This window comes from Phycomyces blakesleeanus (assembly GCF_001638985.1).
Source record: "Phycomyces blakesleeanus NRRL 1555(-) unplaced genomic scaffold PHYBLscaffold_2, whole genome shotgun sequence".
In the NCBI taxonomy this organism is placed as follows: Eukaryota; Fungi; Mucoromycota; class Mucoromycetes; order Mucorales; family Phycomycetaceae; genus Phycomyces; species Phycomyces blakesleeanus.
In genome coordinates, this window is record NW_017265135.1 from 2894697 (window position 1) to 2915653 (window position 20957).

Below are 20957 nucleotides of genomic sequence, written 5' to 3' on the forward strand. Positions count from 1 at the left end.
ATGTCTTGTTCCCAAGATTCCGCAACCGTTTCATATAGAAATATGAATTCATATTAATATTTTGTTCACTCAAACTCATCATTTTGTGTGTACCTGTCTAAATAGCCCCCAACATTCCTTGTATATATTTTTTTCTCACTCATAATTGTAATAGCTGTTTGGTGACCCTGATTGCACCATTGACGCATATGATAAACCTTGTAACTCTCGTTTCATTCACCAAAATCAATAAACTGATTACTACATGGGTGCTTTGTGTTAGTCTTATTTTCCTTGTAATAATATTTCTTTCTGTTTGTATAAACTAAGGGTCAAGACCACGTACAAAACAACAACTCTATATAGCTCCATTTATTTACTTATTTTTAAAAAAATAATAAACAAAGCACAAAGATGTTTTACAAGTACACCACATCTGCAAAATGCTTCTTTGTAACCATGAAGATCCTTCTTGATGTTTGGTGATCTTTATTTATTTTTATTTTTTATTTAAATAGTAAATTTTTTCTGATTTGTAATATCCGAGAGTTTTGGAATACTCATTATATATATATATATATATTTAAGAAAAAAGAAGATTCCCAGTCTTACTCATTCTCTGGTTAAGGAAGTATTTCTACAATAGCAAGAAGTCTCTCACTATTAAGCCATTATATGCATTTAATGACAAGTTATATATTAAATATCAAAAAGTAATGTGAGAAAAAAAAACAAAAAAAGGAAGAGAACAGCATTTATGTCTTTAGGCGGATATTTAAAAACATACTCACCCAGATTTCTAGGTCTTCTTTTCGAACAGTGAACCATAGTACAATAAAAATGACCAATTGACAAAGACAGGTGTCTGTCGCAAGAAACAAACCATAATAATGGGCTGGGTTTACAACTATAATAATTATTGTGCCTCTGAGACTTCTAAACATGGCATTGTATATATATAATGCCAAACTCAAGCCAGTTTATAGAGAGAATTTGCTTTTTAGGAAGACGAAATACAAATAAGATGTCTTTATATATCATTAGTATTTTATATTTTTCTTACACAAGAATTGAGTCAAATATCTACTGACACAGCATTGAATTAGACTTTTTTATATATATTTATATATATTTATATAAATAAAACCGAGATTTTATACCATAATTAGTTGTTCTAGCCTGAATGGATAACATTTGTTCAAATCAGTCTTGTAGTATAGATTCTAACCAATTTTCATTTGACTAATACCTTTAAATCAAAAGTGTCTCTATACATATAAATATTGTTATTATAGATAGTAATGATAATAATAGGGTTAAGTATCAGAAACACAATACTACAGATTTTGATTTTCAAGTAACAATACCTATCAGAAATCGCGGATCAAGAATTATTAGTATATTATTATCATTAATAATACACATACACACACGAATATATATATATATATAGATAGTCTACAAATAATTGACAGAAAATGAATAATGTATTACAATCAAATCGGCTTCAAGATCAAAATCATTAACCTAGTGTAAGTCTCTACGATTTACATTCATGTCAGAAGTTGTTCAAGTTACAAGCAACTAATGTAGTATACTCTTCTTCTTCTTTTTTTTTTAGTTTTTTTCTTAGGATACATTAAGGCTGTGTAATTAAGTCAAAATATATTAAATACAAGGCCCTATATTGTACATTTCTATAGTTTGTATTCTTTATCAATACAATCTAGTATTTAAGAAAGCTTATAAACCATTATTTAGTGATCAAGTCGATTCGAATCAGCTTCTTATTTTTTTAATTCTTTTTAAATATCTAATATCTAATATATATATACCTATAATTTAGTGTGCTCTTTTAATAAATAAATACCCCGTAGTAGTTGACCAATGTGTATATATGTATATATGTAGTAATAGTAATATTATCAGAATAAATCTTGTATTTCAACTGCTCCTCTTCTTAGAGCTTTCAATATACACAATATAGATCCTGAGTTATGACAAAATAAACATATAAAGATAATATCATTATAAGCTTGCCTTGATTTGCCTTGCCTTGCCTTGCCTTTATTTTATTTTTCTTTTATTTAAAATCTTAGTAGGTAACATTAAAGATTGCAGTCTGAGTGTGACGTTGTTTACGGGAGTAGGACGAAAGCCTTATAGGTATTTCCTTTCTCCTCTTAAACACACTGGATAAAATACTCAAGAATTCAAGAATTCAATGCACCAATGTCTCATCAAGTTAAATCTCTTGTTATGATCTCCCAAGAAGTGATCGCCAAGCATATAGAAGGTACGAAAACATATACACACAGTTTTTTTCTCCTTAGATTTCATGGGACATTTCAACTATATAAATAGCATACATATTATTTGCTCCATGAATTTATAAACTCATAAGCTCATAAGGTTATTACTACTACTATTACTTTTGTTATTACTATTTCTATAATTTGAGCCAGCAATGATATTAATAACACTGCTATTTATTTAGGTCTAAGTGATGTTGGTGGTGTTCCATATTGGCTATTGAAAGAACCACTCAAAAGGGCAACACCACAGCAACTGTATCGTATCGAGAGGGCAAGTCCGGTAATAAATATAATATAATATAGTATATAATACAATACAATACAATACAATACAATACAATTTCTGCTGTATTACCTGAAATTTTATTCATATGATTTTTAAACGTTATGGTACATAGCACCTTGTACCAGAATCAGATGGTAAATATTGCATACTTTTATTTTATTTTACACAGCAAATTATAACTTTCTTTTCTTTTTTTATTTTTTTTTTTTTTAAAAAAAAGAACTTTGGTTATCGCATTGTATGTGCTACTCCGATTTAAGAGAAGCTTACAGAGACGGAGAATATCAGGATTCTCGTATGTGGAGACAGCTCTATCTCGTACGTCGTGTGCTCTAATGACTAAATATGTATATATTATCTAACCGCGGGATTGTAGAAAAGATATGAAGAGGCCGCAAGGAAAAGACAACTTGTGAGCCAAAAGGTCAAAAGTCAATACAGCAAAATACAGAGCGAAAAGGCTGCTAGATCAATCAAGGTTCTTAAGGGAGTTGGCCCAATTCGTGGCCGTACTTATGAAGAGTCAAGTATGTATTTCTTTTTCTTTTTTTTTAATATACAGGTTATTTGCCTTATGGTCTGTTTTTTTTAAAAAAAATTTTTTTGGCTTTCTATCTAGGGACAACTGGAGCAAGCAAACTGTTCCGAGACACCAAAAAGGCAACTATCAAAGCGTATGTTGATATAATTTCATAAAAAATAAGATTAACCATAATACTGACTATTATCATTACCTGGGTTCCTTTTGATGTGAACAGAAATGCCATATTCCACAGTCCAATAAGACGAACGACCCAGTCGCCCTCCTTATTCTACCCTTCAGAATCGATTAGATCCCACCAACCCCCTTCTACGCTCTTTGCTCACACCATATCTCAACAACCCAATCGCCCTAATAATACAAGACCGGTATCTAAGCCCATCGTACCACCATCGGCAAAATCTAATATTCCCATACACAATCAACCTCAGCAGGTACTTTATCTCTTTACCAGCACACACAATATGTACACAACGGATTTACATGTATGAATTATAGACCAAGCAGAGACCTGTTCTCCAATCTCCCACTTCTTCAAATAAATTAAAGAGATCGCCAAGCCAACCTAATCCATCGTCGTCACCACCAAAACGACTAGCAGCCATTGTAAATTATGACTTTTTTAAAGAGGTAAACTAAAACTAAAAAAAAACGATGCCCATGAATATGGAAATGAACATGTTCCTGTTCATGCATATATAAGTTATTGTTATCTCACAATCGATTTTTTATATTTTTATAAAAAAAATAGTATTAGAAACGATGATACTTCTTTATCGTTATTAGTATTAGTATTATTTATATATTTCTTGTAGATTCGTTATCCATATTATTGTTCTTCACATCTTTTCTTATTTATTGTTGGTAATTTTCTGTTTTGTTTTGTTTTATTCTGTTTTGTTTTTGTGTGTTTTGTTTTGTGTTATTTTAATTGATGTTTCTGGACTATGTAATTTACAAGATATTATATACATACATACATACATACATACATACATACATACATATATGTATGTATGTATGCATTTTTGTGGAGTGTAATGAATAGTAATAAGAAAAGTCTCTTTTTTGTTGTTGTTGAAATTTACTGGTATTGATATTGAATGTTGAATGTTGAATGTTGAATATTATTATTCTTCTTCTTCTTCTTTTTCTTCCTCATTTTCTTTGTGGTGGCTTACTAAATCTTTTTTCCAGTCTTGGTGTTTCCAATAAGTGATTTGTGAATATGCGGAAGTACACCACCACCTGAGATAGTTGCTTTGATAAGAGTGTCGAGTTCTTCATCTCCTCTAATAGCAAGCTGAAGATGTCTAGGTGTAATACGCTTAACCTTGAGGTCCTTTGTTGCATTTCCTGCCAATTCGAGCACTTCGGCTGTTAGGTATTCAAGAATTGCTGCTGTGTAGACTGCTGCCTTTGAGCCCACACGAGTGTGGTTTCGACTTCTTTCTTTCAAATAACGATGAATTCTGCCAACTGGGAACTAGAAGATTATTATTACTACTGCTATCATTACTTTGCTTTACTTGGATTTATTGTATGTATGTATATAGTAAAATAGCAAGAGTTATATGTTTTTTTTTATTTATACATATGCATTTATATATGTACATTTATATATCTTTTTTATTAGATGCTTTTTTCTTCTTATGATAAGATTTGTTCTCATTGGAGTAGCAAGCAAAAGGTTATTATTCTTTATGTACTTGATTTATATGATTACCTGGAGACCTGATCGTGCTGATTGAGAAAGAGTGGGTGTCTTTTCTCTGTTGTCTGCTTTATTGGCTGACTCGGGTGCTCTATCTGCCTACAGTGTAATGAGCACATTGTTAGGCTAATTCTTACTTGGTATTTCATAAAAGAATCTAAATAATTGAATTGTATGTATATAATTTTTAAAAAGAATAATAACAATAATAATAAAAATGGAACATGAGAGAATGAAAGGATCTGGTATAGATCTTTTTGTCCTAATCATTGCTTGAAGAATCGCAGAAAGAAGAAGAAAAAAGTACCATGATTTATAATGTAATGTGTAGATGTCAAAAACCTTTCTTTTTTTTTATTCCTTAATTTTCAATGGATGGGGTCATTTTTTTTAAAGTAATCACGTGCTGGACTACTTACACCATAAAAAGACTCTTTCAGTGTGCGTTTAATGTCAAATATCTAAAGAAGTGTGAATAGTCGTCTTGAACTGAATACCTACTATCTATTGTTATATACTTGATTTATAGCTAATTATATTTCGATTAGGTTAAGGCAAGACAAGATAAGTCATGGTAGATACTTTATATTTTATGGATATTCTATATGTATATGTATATGCATGTGCATGTGCATGTGGGTGCGTGTGTTTTTATTAATTTGACATACATTTTCGTTGAAATATCAGGGCATTTTGATAAGTTGTGAAATTGAAATAAAGATAGAGTGGTTAACTGTCAAGATTGAGACGAGCTTAATATAATCTTGAGATAAAGCGAAAATCAACCTGGACAAAAAATAAACCTAGTTTTTAAAGAAAGTTTAAATATAACATTTAGACGGATTTATCTGTTAATAATTTCAAGTTTATAATGGTAGGATGTGCTAGTTACGACACGATAGCTTTAAAAGAGATGCTTAGTTTTTTCTGCGATAAGAACAGGTTGTATTCGTCTTGTATTCTTTAGGGATAGCTATAAGTAAGTGATTCATTGGTGACCTTTGCCTTCTTTAACGCATATTGCCTTTAAGCTTTTCCAGGTCTTTTCTTTTTGTACAAAACATTAAAAGTCCAGTCAAATGATAAAACTTGTTTGTTTAATATCCTCTAATTTTGTGCTTCTTGCTGTTCAATTTAATTAAAGCTGTAAAGAAAAACGCACGCACGTACACTCATTTGATTTTTTATTCCAAGGATAAGATACATAAGCCAGAAACTTTGTTTGATATATTCCATATTCAAAATTTTCGGGTTTTATGTGAGTGATCTTTACCAAAGGTTTTCTATGTTTACTTTTATCTTGGTAAAGTTAAAGTTAATATAAAATATACTTTGCTTGAATATATTCAAGACTAAACATTACTATTATGATCAATATATGAATTCTCTATTATATTCAATATATACTCATACATAGAGTCTCTCATGAATAAATACTTTTAATGATATTTGCTATTAAATTTTATGAAAGTAGCACTTTTTGAGTACTATTTTTTCTCTTAATTTTTTATTAGAAAAGAATATGTTAAAAACCATGTAGAATAATTCTAGGTGGTGGTCATATTATATTGACATATTTCTCTTAATCAAAATTGAGAGTAATCTCACGCTAATATTGGCAAATATTCTTTAAATTGCTCTATAAACCCCTTAGAAAAATATATATAATGGGTCTCGTTTTCTTATTTGCTTCTTGATAATCTGAGCAAGGGACTAATGATTTTGCACTTGAATTTTCTCTTTATCCTTAGTCACATACTTCTTGTTATGGACCATAAACTTGCACATATTTTGAAGTATAAAATACATAAAAGATACTCTGTTAGCAATATTACCCTATGTATATATAATATCAATAAACCAATAGCCATCAAGCCTTTAAATACTAATTGTAATATATGTATTGTATTGAAGAGATTTTAATTATAAAGAAAACACAAATCAATAATCAAGATTTTTTTTGTAGACCACTTCTAGTTCAAAAAGAATGGTAAATTTATATATTTTTTTTCGCAAAAGATGACAACAAAAAATGTTTTTGCTTTATACTTTGTTGCTTTAGTATTGAACGTAAGACTTGGGTTGATTTTAAAAAAGCATGTCTCGTAGGCATGGCTACATAAAGAAGTGGAGCAGAAAAAAATGTATTGTCCCCCTGCTAGAAATAATAAGAATACTTGAAGCCAAGAAAGTAACAATTTTAAGAGGCAGATAGAAGAAAAATATTATGAAGTATATATAATATGAAAATATTATATGAAAGTATAATAAAGAAGGTGAAAGGATTCAATTCACTGTCTTGGACAGATAATCGGACATCCCATTACTATGGACTGAACTATGAAAAGAAGAAGAAAGGGGAAATAACATAAGATAATTTGAATATAATGGTACCCCATTCAACCCAATACTCCTTCTCACATTGAGAAATTTACAAGAGTTGTGATAAATGATATGGTGATTGAAGTTAAGAATGAATGTAATATACATTGTACACTGGTATCTAATTTAATAAAATTATATCAGATTACAATGTAGAGTAATACGTTTCTTTTTTATCTTCTAATAAGCCTGACAATAATTCTCAGCCGCTCTTTATATAAGCCTATATATATACATTAAAAATGTTCTTTGCTTAATATCTCATAAATCTGCTTAAAGGTTTCAAAATGTAGTTGTTTCAATGGAAGGGTACTTTGAGACATAAAAGTAAAAATTTAACAGCACAAAAAAAAGGAAATAAATTTAAACTCGTCTCAATTTGAAGTTTTGAGAATGACCTCATTGACTCCTTCGGTACCCTCCATTTGGAAACTTGCCTTCACCTCGATTTCACATCCCGTGTTTATTCAACGATTTTCTTTCTTGCCTCGAGAACTGGCTCTTCTTTCAACTCACTTAGAATCCTCCAAACCATAAATACAACCACACATACATACATATATACATACATACACTCGAGTCTTTTTTTTTATTGTCATTTATACATTGTATTTACAGTCATTTAAATACACATACGCAAAGTAACAGCAACAAAAAAAAAGAAGGAAGAATACCAATGGCAAAGGTTTTAAACTTTTCTATTTATCTTTGATTATCCTAAAGCTCTACCAACCGACCGAGAAATACTGACATCATTCCTAGAAAATCATTGGAAAGAAAGGCGAAAAAAAGGTCATCAAGGCCAACAGACCCGCAAGGGCTGATTGGAAAGAAGGTGTCAAGAAGAAACAAGTTGGTGTATCCGACATGACATTGTTGTCCCAAATTACCAATGAAGCCATCAACGAGAACTTGATGAAAAGATGGCTCAATCAAGAGATTTACGTAAGCACTTAATCTTTACAATTCCAGAAGAAGCGAAAAAAAAGAAGTATATAGATAGATATAAACTGATTTGGAATCTATCATCTCATCATTCATTCATTCATTCATCCATTTTTTTTTAAAAATAAAATAAAATAAAAAAAACATATCCACAAATATATATATAAAAGACATATATTGGCCATGTCCTCATTAGTGTCAACCCCTTTAAAGACTTGGGTATTTACAGCGAAACCGTATTAGAGAGTTACAAGGGCAAGAACCTATTGGAGGTAATGAATAAAAGTAATAAAAGTATTGTATAATAGACATCGAATATGCCAAGAGATATTATTCAGAGAGCGAAAGAAAGAAACAGAGAAGGAGGGGAATATAGAGTTGATTTTAAACATCTGCTGTTTATATTAGATGCCTCCGCATGTGTTTGCTATTGCTGAAGCATCATACCACCATATGAATAGTTACAAAGAGAATCAGTGTATCATTATCAGGCAAGGATTTATTAGATACCTTTATTGACCAAAATCATACATTCTATTCATTAAATTGACTGACTCATTCAATCCAATTCAATTCAATTAAATCCAATTCAATCCACTTCATTGTAGTGGTGAATCAGGAGCCGGAAAAACTGAAGCTGCAAAGCGTATTATGCAATATATTGCAGCTGTATCTGGAGGAAAAAGCTCATCTATCCAGGAAATCAAGGACATGGTGCTGGCCACAAACCCTTTACTGGAGAGTTTTGGTTGTGCAAAAACTCTTCGCAACAACAACTCAAGTAGACACGTAAGTTACATTGTTATGGTGATTTAAGGTGGCGAGTCAGTCAAAATTTATATATCTTTGTATGTGTGTGTGTGTGTGTGTCAACAGGGCAAATATCTAGAAATTCAATTCAACGACCAAGGCGAACCTGTTGGTGCGGTCATTACAAATTATCTATTGGAAAAGGTATATTTGCTTGTTGTAAACCACGACAGTTCATCTAACTAAATATATATGTGTGTGTGCAAATAAACGATGATAATTAAACAGAATCGTGTGGTGGGACAAATTGACAATGAAAGAAACTTTCACATCTTTTACCAACTTACAAAAGCAGCACCTCCAGAATACCAAGGTAAAACAAATTAATAAATAGCAAAAGAAAGGAGTCATATTTTGTATAATATAGCAAATATCTGATCTTTTTGTTTTTGTGTATTTAGAAACCTTTGGTCTTCAGGGCCCAGAGAGTTTCTTATATACCAGTCGCAGTGGCTGTCTAGATGTTGACGATATAAACGATGTCACTGATTTTAATGAAACGATCGTAAGTCTATGTACATTTGCATATGCTACAAATATCAATACGTCTTCCTTTCTCTCTCTCTTTCTCTTGGATATTTTGGTCTGACCCTTTGTTTATGACTCATTTAGAAAGCTATGGGAGTAGTTGGCTTACAAAAGACCGAACAAGACGAAATCTTCAAAATGCTTTCCATAATTCTTTGGTTGGGAAATGTCATATTTGTAGAAGACGATAATGGAAATGCTGCAATCTCTGATGGCGATGGTAAAACTTGAAGGAATATTTGTTGTATAAAAAAAGCATTATTTTAAACCATCCTTTACCCTTTTGTTTTTTATTTAGTGGCAAACTTTATTGCATATCTAATGGAGGTTGATGGAGAAGCATTGTCAAAGGCACTGACTCAACGTGTGATGGAAACTCAACGTGGTGGAAGAAGAGGTAAATAATATATATATAATTATTGGATCGTTTAACATATATATATATTTATTATCATTTTACAGGAAGTGTGTATGAGGTGCCTTTGAATGTTACCCAAGCCAACTCTGTACGTAACGCACTTGCTAAATCAATCTACGAACGCCTGTTTGAGTGGATCGTTACCCGTGTAAACAAATCGCTGGAAGCTCGTGGTGTGGCTCAATACATGATCGGTGTATTGGATATTTACGGATTTGAGATCTTTGATGACAACAACTTTGAACAATTGTGTATCAACTACGTAAACGAGAAACTTCAACAAATCTTTATTGAACTGACTCTCAAAGCCGAACAAGAGGAGTACGTGCGTGAGCAGATCCACTGGACTCCTATCAAGTTCTTCAACAACAAGGTTGTGTGCGAACTTATCGAAGAAAAACGCCCCCCAGGAGTGTTTGCAGCTCTCAACGACGCATGTGCTACTGCCCACGCCGACTCTGGTGCTGCTGACAATTCATTTGTGCAAAGATTAGGCTTCCTGTCAACGAATGCTCACTTTGAATCGCGTGGATCCAAGTTCCTTATTCGCCACTACGCAGGAGAAGTACTCTACAACATCGATGGCATGACTGACAAGAACAAGGATTCGTTGTTGAAGGATCTGTTGGATCTGGCCGCTTCTTCGACCAACCAATTCATCTCACACACCCTATTCCCTGAACGAATCGATCCAAACTCTAAAAAGAGACCTCCTACTGCTGGTGACAAGATCAAGGCTTCTTGCAATGCTCTTGTTTCAAAACTGATGCAGTGCCACCCCAGTTATATTCGTACCATTAAGCCCAACGACAACAGAAGCTCGACAGAGTATGATCAGAAGCGCGTACTTCATCAGGTTCAATATCTTGGATTGTGTGAGAATATCCGTGTGCGTCGTGCAGGATTTGCCTACAGAACCGTAAGTTGTCAAGTTGTGAAGCAGGGTTGGATAAAGAGGGCTGTTCCAAATAGTCTTGAGATTTTGTGATTATAAAAGGAATAGTTTCTGTTTATCTTTAAAAAGTTACAACGATAAACGTGTGTATTTGGTTTGTAGACATTTGAAAAGTTTGTTGAGCGCTTCTATTTGCTTTGTCCAAAGACTGGCTATGCCGGTGAAAACATCTGGAACGGAGACTCTGTCACTGGTGCAAATGAAATCCTCAGGCACAACAATATACCTGCTGATGAATGGCAGATGGGTACCTCCAAGGTGTTTATTCGTCACCCAGAGACTGTAAGTTTTCCTTTCTTTTTTTCAAAAAAAAAAAAAAGGAATCGCTGCTGTATTTGAATTTTAGAAACCTAATAAGCACTATGTATGTGTAAACACAGATATTTGCTTTGGAGAATTTACGTGACAAGTATTGGCACAACATGGCAACACGTATTCAACGTGCTTGGCGCGCTCATGTGCGTTACAAGCACGAGTGCGCACGCAAGATTCAACGTTTCTGGCGTCAAAACAAATACAACATTGGATACCTCCAGATGCGTGATTATGGAAACCAGATCTTGGGAGGCCGCAAGGAACGTCGTAGATTCTCACTGTTGAGTATGCGTCGATTCACAGGAGACTATCTGGATATTAAGAATGGTTCTGGTTTCTCTACCATGGTCCGTAATGCCATCACATTCAGAAGTAAGTAGAGGGGGCGGTACACATATTATAGTATGTTTCACGGACGGATAAGTTAATTAAAGATACGCGGCTTTGAATAGGTGGAGAGGAAGTGGTGTTTAGTATGAGAGGAAATACACTGGTGCCTCGCCCAATGCGTTCTAGCGTACCAAGCCCACGTACATTTGTACTTACCAACCAAAGTCTGCACATCGTCGTGGCAACAAAGAATGGAAAAATGGTTCAGATGACAGACGAAAAGGCGATCTCACTGAGTGTGATCAATTCTGCTAGTGTCTCGAGTATGCGCGATGACTGGGTCGTCTTGCATCTCGACAACTCGCCTGATGGTGATTCAATTCTGTCGTGCTACTTCAAGACGGAGTTGCTCACCCACATGTTACAGCAAACCAACGGCCGGATCAAGGTTAACGTTAATCCTCAGATTCAATATGCCAAGAAGGGTGGCAAGTCCGTGACAATGAAGTTTGTCAAGGATGAGAAAATCAAGCACGATGATGTCTACAAGAGTCACGTTGTACATGTACCCACTGGTGAGCCCGCCAACAGCCAGCCATTCCCATCTTGCCCTGTCAAGCCTAGACCTGTCAAGCAATCTGCTCCCCGCAAAGCACCAGGACCAAGAAATCCCGCTGCCGGACGCACTTCTGCTCCTCGCCCCACGCCATCTCAGGTTGCTGCACCAGCAGCTGCACCAATGGCTCAACATACTACTATGGCATCTCCAATGGCTGGTTCACAGGCATCAAGAGCACGTGCTGCACCTCCAGCTCCAGCTCCAGTTCCAGTTCCAGCTCCAGCAGCACCATCACCACCACAACCCGCTCCCGGAGTTCCCTTGTTCAAGGCAATATATCCATTCAAGTCTCAAGAAGAAGGCGAGATTGCGTTTGAAAAAGAAGACTTGCTAGAAATTGTCGAAAAGGATGAAAATGGCTGGTGGTTGGCAAGAAAGGACGGTAAGGAAGGTTGGGTTCCCAGCAATTATCTTGAGGAATACACACCTCCTCGCAGCTCTCCTCCACCACCTCCCCCAGTTGCCAGACGTGCTCCTCCTCCACCAGCGGCCAGCTCTCAACCAAGTGTAGCATCTGTTGCTTCGGCAATTATGCCCAATGGTTTAGGCTTAGGACGTGCTAACCCATCGATCCGAGTTCCTCAAGGTATTCCTCAACAATCTTCGAGTAACGGAGGAGGAGGGGGAGGGGGATCTAGTTTGCCACCTTGGAAAGCAGAATTGGAGGCCAGAAAGGCTGCTGCTGCTCATGGATCTCCTTCTCCCACGCCTGCTCCTCGCCCGGTCAGTAACATTGGCGGTGCACCTGTACCTGCCGCAAGAAGAGCACCTCCAGCTCCAGCTCCTAAACCAATGATCCCTGCAAAGCCAAGTGCTGGAGGAAAGCCATCCGTGCCCTCTCGCCCTGGCGGAGTGGCCAGTACTCCACGTGCACCACCAAGGCCCGGCTCAGCGGCACCACCCAATGCAGCTGCCTCGTTGGCAGATGCGGTAAGTTATCCGTGGTATATTGGACAATCTCTCCATTTATCATATTTTTGTTTGATAAAGTAACAATGATACTAATATCATTTTTTTTTACTTATAGATTCGTGCTAGAAGACAGCAACCAGCACCAACTCACCATGATGACGATGACGACGAATGGCAATAAATTAAAATAAATTAAAATATAAATAAATAAATAAATAAATAAATAAAATGTCTTGAATCCCCTCAATTATTATTATAATAATTATTATTTCTACAAATTTATATAAAATAATACAACGACGACAAAAAATAATACATATATTCACATACATAGAGCCAAATGAAAATATTTCCACTTCTTATATTATGTGTGTGTATATAATATTCTTAGAAAACATATATATATAATGACTTGCTTATCATATTTATCTTATACATACATACATACATACATACATACATACATACATGCATATATATATATATATATAAGAGAGAGATACAAAGCAAGAATAGAGAGAACGTGGTGATGACGCGCGTGTCGGGGTGCCAACTGAGCTCATTGACATTTTGACAGTAGACGACGGAAAGCCAGAGAAGGTACAACTCCCCCTCTTGTTAGACTTTTTTTTTATAAAAAAAATTTCAACGCGTGTCAATCAAGATGGCTTTGCGTGTACCAAAGAGCACTTTGCCCCAACTCTTCAAGGAGGGCTACAAGGTAATATAAGAGAGAGAGAAAAAGAGAAGAAGAAGAGGAAGAAGCCATCAATAGTGTATTATAGATGATAGATGATCGCTCATCATTTGTATTTGTATTTGTACTTTCTATTCTATTCTATTTTTTTCGGATGTTGGGTCAATCTTTTTTTTCTTTCTTTTTAGTTCCAGCAAGGTGTTGATGAAGCAGTGATGCGCAACATCGAGGCTACTCATGAGCTTTCCGAAGTCGTCCGTACATCAATGGGACCTAATGGTGAGTCTCTTTCGTGTTTTTTTTTTATATTTTATTTTTTAAAAAAAAAGAAAGATGGGGAAAAATAAGAAGAAAAGATGAGAAAGATGAAAAAGCACTTGATCAGATTGATTGATTTTAATACATATAAAGGTCGCAACAAGATGATCATCAACCATCTGGAGAAACTTTTCGTGACCAATGATGCCGCAACCATCATCCGTGAATTGGATGTTGTCCATCCTGCCGCCAAACTTTTGGTCATGGCTTCCCAGCAGCAGGAATCAGAGATTGGCGACAACACCAACTTTGTCATTGTCTTGGCCGGTGCTCTTTTGCAAAAGGCTGAGCATCTCTTGAGATTAGGTCTTCATCCCTCCGAAATTGTTCAAGGATTTGAATTGGCTAGAGACCGTGCTTTGGCTATTATTGAAGGTAAGAAAGGAACTTTTTTTTTCTAATACAATTTTATATACTTGAGTGTATATATATATACTTCAAATAAATAAATTGGCTTTAAATAAGAGTGAAGAGTGAAGAATGAAGGTTAAAGTAGAGAATAAAGAAAGAAAGAAAAAGAGAAAAAGAGAGAGGTGTCTACAATGTATATTTATAAGATTTGGTTTTTTGATTTATGATTGCTATTCTTTATAGAACTTTCCGTTGACAAGATCGAAACTCTTTCTAACAAGGAAAACCTTTTGAAGATCACCAAGGCCGCCATTGCTTCCAAGCAATACGGTCACGAAGAGCTCTTGTCTGGCCTTGTCACCGAGGCTGCCTTGAGCATTATGCCCAAGAACCAAAGAGACTTTAACGTTGACAACATTCGTGTTGTCAAGGTTATGGGTTCTAGCATTTACGAGTCTCGTGTCGTTCGCGGTATGGTCTTTGGTCGTGAACCGGAAGGTAATATATCACGGTGTAGTGTGTTATGTGTTGGTGTATTGAGACGTTCAATTGTATTGAATGTTTTGCATCAAATTGTGCTTGTGACATACTAGGTACCATCCAGAATGTCAAGAAGGCCAAGGTTGCTGTCTTTACCTGCCCTCTCGACATCACCCAGACCGAGACCAAGGGTACTGTTCTGATCCATAATGCCAAGGAGATGCTCGACTTTAGCAAGGATGAGGAGAAGCACATTGAAAAGGTAAAGAAAAAAAGAAAAAAGAAAAAAAGAGACGTGTGCTTAATTTATACGCATACTGACGTATTATTTCTGTAATTTTGGCTGTGATTATTATAATTATACATATATAGATCTTTAAAGAATTGTCTGATGCTGGTGTGAATGTTGTTGTTACTGGCAACGGTATCGGAGAGCTCGCCCTTCACTACTTGAACCGTTTCAACATTATGGCCATCAAGGTCCTTTCCAAGTTTGACATCCGCCGTTTGTGCCGCGTTGTTGGTGCCACTGCCCTTGCTCGCTTGGGTGCCCCCATGCCCGAGGAGATGGGTTACTGTGATATTGTGGAGACCGTTGAGATTGGTAGTGACCGTGTAACTGTCTTCCGTCAGGAGCAGTCCGAGGTGTCTCGCACAGCCACCATTGTTATCCGTGGTGCCACTCAGAACCACATGGACGACATTGAGCGTGCTATTGACGACGGTGTGAACATCATCAAGGCTTGTGCTCGTGACGGCCGTCTGTTGGCTGGTGCTGGTGCTGTTGAGATGGAGTTGAACAAGCGTCTTCAGAACGTTGCTGCAAAGACCCCGGGTCTCAACCAGCATGCTATCAAGAAGTTTGCCGAGGCTCTTGAGGTTGTTCCTCGCACTTTGTGTGAGAATGCAGGCATGGATGCTGTCGCAGTTTTGTCTAGACTCTATGCTGCACATTACCAGGAAGGTGACAAGGGTAACAGCATTGGCGTTGATGTTGAGGTAAGACAAATAGATATGTGCATAATGCATTGTACATTCTTTTTTTTTTCTTTTTTTATAGTATTGTTGTAAGTAAAATAAGATTGAATATTGATATGATGTTTTGTTAGAATGAGAACGACGGTACATTGGATGCTACCAAGGCCGGTATTTACGACACAGTTGCTGGCAAACAGCTTGCATTGAAGTTGGCTTCTGACACAGCGATAACAGTTCTCAGAGTAGATCAGGTAAAAGAAAAAGAAAGAAATGCATGATTAAGAATTATTGTTATGATTTCTCTTTGTTGTGGGGTGTAACTTTTCTTTTAAGAAATCAGTGCAACTCTATATGGATACAATGTGCGTGTATTAATACAATGTATACTTCTTTAGATCATCATGTCCAAGCCTGCAGGTGGCCCTAAGCCCCCTAAGAACCAGGGTCATTGGGATGAAGACTAAATTTAGATCTTTATCATACAGAAACAAAAGAAAACAACAGTAACGATATAAATAACATAATAATAAAGAATAACAACAAAAAAATAATATATAACATATATATATATATATATATATATTGCATATAATTTAGGGAATTTTCATTTCTTTATTTTATTTTATTTTAGATTGTATTATTGGTTAATTGGATCTTATTGTTCTCTGTACATATTAAGTTCATATCTCAAGCTAGCCAATTCCACCTCTTTAGCCTCCAACTCATGAGCAGCATTCTACAAGATGTGTGTGCATACAATCATTAAATCACATTATATTATATTATATTATATTATATTATATTATATTATATTATATTATATTATAAAAATATAATAATATATACATATAGTATTAAAGTTTGTAGTAAAACTAACCTTCATGTCATTCAGAGCAGAATTATAAAGAAGATTATACTGGTTTAGTAAACCATTTGAACCAAGGGAGTTTCTGATTGCATCTTGCATACTAGGTGTTCTATATACATATATGTATGTGTATGTATATGTATATGTATATGTGTGTGTATGTGTGTGTGAGTGTATTCAAGCAAAAGAATAGGAACAAGACAATAAGATTGCATTATGATTATGATTATGATTATAATTATGTAGGGTACAAGGAGAGGAGAAGAATTGATGGCAAAGCAACTCTTTCTTATGTATAGGTAACGATTGACTTACCCATGAACGATGTGGGAAGCACTTGAAAGAAATGTTTGGTATTCGAGTTGGTTTGGATTGGATCTATTGACAATGTCTACAGGTAACCTTTGGGGTTTAGAGTATGGCTGCTGGGATGGATCGATTTCCCAGAATCCAAAACTGTTTCCATAAACAAGAGGTTTTTTGGATTCAGTTAGGATTGCAAAGCAGGCAAAGTCTTTGATGCTTCTTGACAGACTGCTGGCCAGCAGATCCTCTCTCACGGAAGGCGTGACAGCAGTGCCGGATCGATACCTAAAGTATCCCAGGATGTCTTCTTCGTTTCGGAGGCAATTGATTTGGTTCATGAGTTCATTCGGTAGCACATTTCCAGAAGCATCATAAGGACGTGGTAGATAAGGGGACAAAAAGTGGTATCCATGAATAACTGTTTTTTTTTTTTGGATGTAGATAATACATTTTATACACCAAACACAAATATACATAAAAGGTTATTATCGATTAGCATTCTTTACATATAAATAAATATATGTATTTTATGTATTTTACCAATAAATGACTCTAGTTGTTCAATGCAGACATCTGAATGATCATCAATTACTTGTTTGGTTGTAATGACCTTGGAACCTAAAAGGAATCCTTCCTAAACACACAGAGATATATATACATGTACATATATATTTGTGTGCCTGATAATAAAACGTGAATTTGATGGAAACTAACTTGATCTGATGTTCCATTGACACATTCACTCAGCAGTGAAGAAAGTACGACTCCATCAATACGGATTCGAGATTGAAACATTGCAAACGATCGTATATATATATATATATATAAATAAATAAAGAGAGAGGGAGAGAATAAAAATAAAATATAAAGACAGCTAAAAATAGAAATAAAGAAAAGAAAAGGCTATAAAGATACAAGAGAGATATATATATATATATAATAAGAATGTAAGGGAAGATTTGAAGGTATAATATGTTTAGAAACCCCAAGTTGAATGCAATGCTGTTTTGCATTGTCAATTTCTACAGTGTGCATTCTTTTCGTTGTTGTCATTGGGTATCCTTGATATATACATATGTATTTATATTTATATTTATATATTTATCATTCTGTAGGTATGTACGTCTGTATACTTTAATGTTATATATATATATATATATTGTTTAAAGAAAGTGAATAATAGAATAAAAATAAAAAGAATAAAGCCTTGTGAATAGGAGAAAGGTCCATGTCCGTATGTAATGTATATATGTCGTGTAGGTGTGGTGTATGTGTAAAGTGTGGGTGTGGGTGTGAGTGTATTCTCTCTGTGTGCGTGAAGGGTCTTGTATGTGCGTATTTGTTATATGGGTGTTTTGTTTTGTATTGCTTTTTTTTATATACTTTTTTTTTGGTACTATTCTTCTTGTAGTAATAGTAGTAACTAATCTTTTTATATATATGTATATATAGTTTTAGGCAGCTTCAAGTTTGATACGTTTGGAAGGATCTTCATTGTGAGACTGGCTGTCGTGACGTTTTTGTGAAGCAGAAGATCTAAAAAGGATATGGTACATTTATTTATATATATATATAATATTTAATGTACTATTTCTCTTCTTTCTCTTGTTCTTTTTTGGTCTTACGTTTCTACTTTGACGAGGGGTGAAGGTCGATAATCGCGCGAGATTGGAGGCCAATTAAAGGTACCTGGGTTGGCAGTAGGCGTGGCTGAGAAATTGAGTGGGCTAGGCAATTCATTTTGCTGGTAAAATTCCGGATAGAAAGTCGATGGTGAAGGCAAGTTTTGAGCAAATTGGGAGGGAACTGCGGATGGAAGACCGCGTGCTGATGATGTTGGAGGTACCTAAAATCAAGAGATTGATAAGATATATATATATATATATATAATTATAATTATAACTATAACTATAACTATACTATAAAATCTTACTTGGGAATGTGTAGCGAGGCGTGTAGGCATGTTTGATTGCTGTTGGATGTGTGATTGATGATGACTTTGTTGCTGTTGATGATGCTGATGCTGATTATTATTATTATTGTTGTTGTTGTTGTTATTATTATTAGGATTAGTATTATGTTCGGTTGGTTTACGGCCTGCTGCATCTTCGGCTGATTCTGGGATTTGGACTCTTAGTTTGGGTCTCTTTTCGCCACCTCCTGGAGTTGTGGCTGGACTGTCGACCTCGGTGGGATACACAGCAGAATTTGGGGCCATGGGCAACATAGACTGTCCCGCGGAGCCATCTTGTTTTTGTTGGTTTGGTTGAATAACATACATTGGAGGGTGTACTTGCGGGTGTGTCTGAGTATGTTGTTGATGTTGCTGCTGCTGTGGTTGTGCTTGTTGTGGCTGCTGCTGTTGTTGTTGTTGTGGCTGTGGAAGGGGAGGAGATGGATAAGACGCATTTGAGTGATTAATAATCATAGGTTGGGCATAGACCATAGGACGTGGGGTGTATCCCATTGAAGGATGAGACATTGTAGTAGTAGGAGGCATAGACTATAATTCAAAGATATATATAAGTACAGTGTACGTGATCGCATTACATTTTATAATGATTATTATTTTTAAAAGGATAGACAAAAAGATAAAGAAACTTACAGATATATTGTACATGGGATAGGCACCATTATACATATCATAAGATTGATTCATTGTAGATATTGGGTGTCCAGGTCTTTGAGGCATAGGAGAATAGGACATTCCAGTAGGTTGGGTTGTAGCTACCATAGCAGGTGAATTGTGCCTCTGTTGTTGCTGTAGTTGTATGTGTTGTTGTTGTTGCTGTTGAGCTTGCTGTTGAGCTTGCTGTTGAGCTTGTTGTTGAGCTTGTTGTTGAGCTTGTTGTTGTTGTTGTTGTACTTGAACCTGTGCTTGTCTTTGAGCCTGGTGGTATTGGGACTGTGTACTTGAGAGAATGCTTGCTTGGGAGAACGGAGAGGCATTGGGTGGTCTTTCGCCGTCGGACTCAAGATCAGAGTTGTCATCGTCGTCACCTTTGTGCTTGCTGAGACTATTTTCAAACTAAAGGTAGAGATAGATTGTCAATGGGTTTGTAATGATATATCTCTTTTGTTTTTGTTTTGTTTGTGTACTAACGTCTTCGTTTCGCTTGCTTTCAAATGGGTCTTCATACTATAGACAAGTTAGTTAATATGATCTGATCTGATCTGATTTGATCTAACCTCTGTGTATCTCATCAGGACTTTGTCAATGTCTGTACTGGCATAGTGGACAAGCTTATTGTTTGTATTGTTAAAGACGATCAACGCGATTTCACAGTTGCAAAGAACGCTGAGCTCGTAGGCCTTTTTCATGAGACCATATTTGCGTTTCAGGAACGTAACCTAAAAATATATAAAAATAAAAAAGGTGGTTAATAATAATCATTAGAAGAATGTTTCTATATTTAAACAAGGTAGAGATTTATATCTTATATAGTTTTTGTGAAGGGGGGATCCTAAAGTATATTTTTATACCTGTCGATTGCGATCATCTTGAATAGGCTGAATTTTAATCTTCTTGCGTCCCATTATATGTAGAGTTTAGCTTTGTATCTGTAGGATGTTTTATAATGAATATTAAAAGAAGTATTAAAAGAAGAAGAAGAGTAAAGACTTTTAAAATTAATAATTGAAAAATAAATTATAGGTTTTTTATAATATAAATTAATAGAATATAAATGATCACTATTATTATTATTTTATGTATTTTCTCTAGTTGGTTTGAACAGATCAAGTAATGAAGATTGACAATGGTAATTCAATGACCAAACTAATTTGTCTCTTTCTCTCTTTTGTTCATATTATCAAGTATAATTTATATACATATATATATATATATGTAATACATATATAATATAATATAAATAAATAAATATAGATATTTATATTTATATTTATATTT

The 20957-nt window shown here is 35.0% G+C and overlaps 5 protein-coding genes across 5 annotated transcripts; 3 read left to right on the forward strand and 2 right to left on the reverse strand.

Moving 5' to 3' along the window:
• Positions 1 to 1464: 1464 nt before the first annotated feature.
• PHYBLDRAFT_185007 (hypothetical protein) lies at positions 1465 to 3930 on the forward strand (the record flags this gene model as incomplete). Its single annotated transcript, XM_018439016.1, has 11 exons — positions 1465 to 1511; positions 1891 to 1895; positions 2082 to 2145; positions 2190 to 2275; positions 2477 to 2574; positions 2693 to 2714; positions 2801 to 2898; positions 2957 to 3107; positions 3143 to 3254; positions 3285 to 3555; positions 3620 to 3930. 11 exons carry the CDS (start codon positions 1465 to 1467, stop codon positions 3758 to 3760), a joined length of 1095 nt encoding a protein of 364 aa, XP_018298020.1. The 3' UTR covers positions 3761 to 3930.
• A 371-nt stretch (positions 3931 to 4301) lies between these two features.
• PHYBLDRAFT_139992 (hypothetical protein) lies at positions 4302 to 4984 on the reverse strand (the record flags this gene model as incomplete). The annotated part of the gene is made up of 3 exons (XM_018430314.1): positions 4302 to 4607; positions 4848 to 4934; positions 4973 to 4984. The coding sequence occupies 3 exons, from the start codon at positions 4982 to 4984 to the stop codon at positions 4302 to 4304; spliced, it is 405 nt and encodes a 134-aa protein (XP_018298021.1).
• Positions 4985 to 8030: 3046 nt separating this feature from the next.
• PHYBLDRAFT_106479 (hypothetical protein) lies at positions 8031 to 13130 on the forward strand (the record flags this gene model as incomplete). The annotated part of the gene is made up of 14 exons (XM_018427949.1): positions 8031 to 8162; positions 8333 to 8434; positions 8571 to 8638; positions 8771 to 8951; positions 9039 to 9116; positions 9201 to 9285; positions 9374 to 9477; positions 9585 to 9720; positions 9799 to 9897; positions 9963 to 10837; positions 10976 to 11155; positions 11254 to 11560; positions 11641 to 12693; positions 12913 to 13130. Coding segments are annotated over 14 exons (3618 nt in total), but the record flags the coding sequence as incomplete, so codon positions are not given.
• Positions 13131 to 13666: 536 nt separating this feature from the next.
• PHYBLDRAFT_121605 (hypothetical protein) lies at positions 13667 to 16659 on the forward strand. Its single transcript, XM_018428816.1, has 8 exons — positions 13667 to 13770; positions 13935 to 14025; positions 14158 to 14439; positions 14659 to 14913; positions 15009 to 15157; positions 15268 to 15894; positions 16005 to 16124; positions 16269 to 16659. Exons 1-8 carry the CDS (start codon positions 13714 to 13716, stop codon positions 16335 to 16337), a joined length of 1650 nt encoding a protein of 549 aa, XP_018298023.1. The 5' UTR covers positions 13667 to 13713; the 3' UTR covers positions 16338 to 16659.
• A 2005-nt stretch (positions 16660 to 18664) lies between these two features.
• Positions 18665 to 19663, reverse strand: PHYBLDRAFT_157411 (hypothetical protein). The gene is made up of 2 exons (XM_018433613.1): positions 19116 to 19663; positions 18665 to 18827 (listed from the first exon to the last, which is right to left on the reverse strand). The coding sequence occupies exons 1-2, from the start codon at positions 19527 to 19529 to the stop codon at positions 18669 to 18671; spliced, it is 573 nt and encodes a 190-aa protein (XP_018298024.1). The 5' UTR covers positions 19530 to 19663; the 3' UTR covers positions 18665 to 18668.
• Positions 19664 to 20957: the final 1294 nt, after the last annotated feature.

Excerpts from the sequence above, each read along its gene's own strand:
- PHYBLDRAFT_121605 (XM_018428816.1), top strand. The coding sequence starts at position 13,714 with ATGGCTTTGCGTGTACCAAAGAGCACTTTGCCCCAACTCTTCAAGGAG. Across the intron at positions 14,440-14,658 it reads TGCTTTGGCTATTATTGAAG|AACTTTCCGTTGACAAGATC; the intron begins GTAAGAAAGGAA and ends TATTCTTTATAG. Across the intron at positions 15,158-15,267 it reads AGGAGAAGCACATTGAAAAG|ATCTTTAAAGAATTGTCTGA; the intron begins GTAAAGAAAAAA and ends ATACATATATAG.
- PHYBLDRAFT_157411 (XM_018433613.1), bottom strand. The coding sequence starts at position 19,529 with ATGTCTCATCCTTCAATGGGATACACCCCACGTCCTATGGTCTATGCC. Across the intron at positions 18,828-19,115 it reads CAACCGAACATAATACTAAT|CCTTCACCATCGACTTTCTA; the intron begins CCTAATAATAAT and ends GCTCAAAACTTG.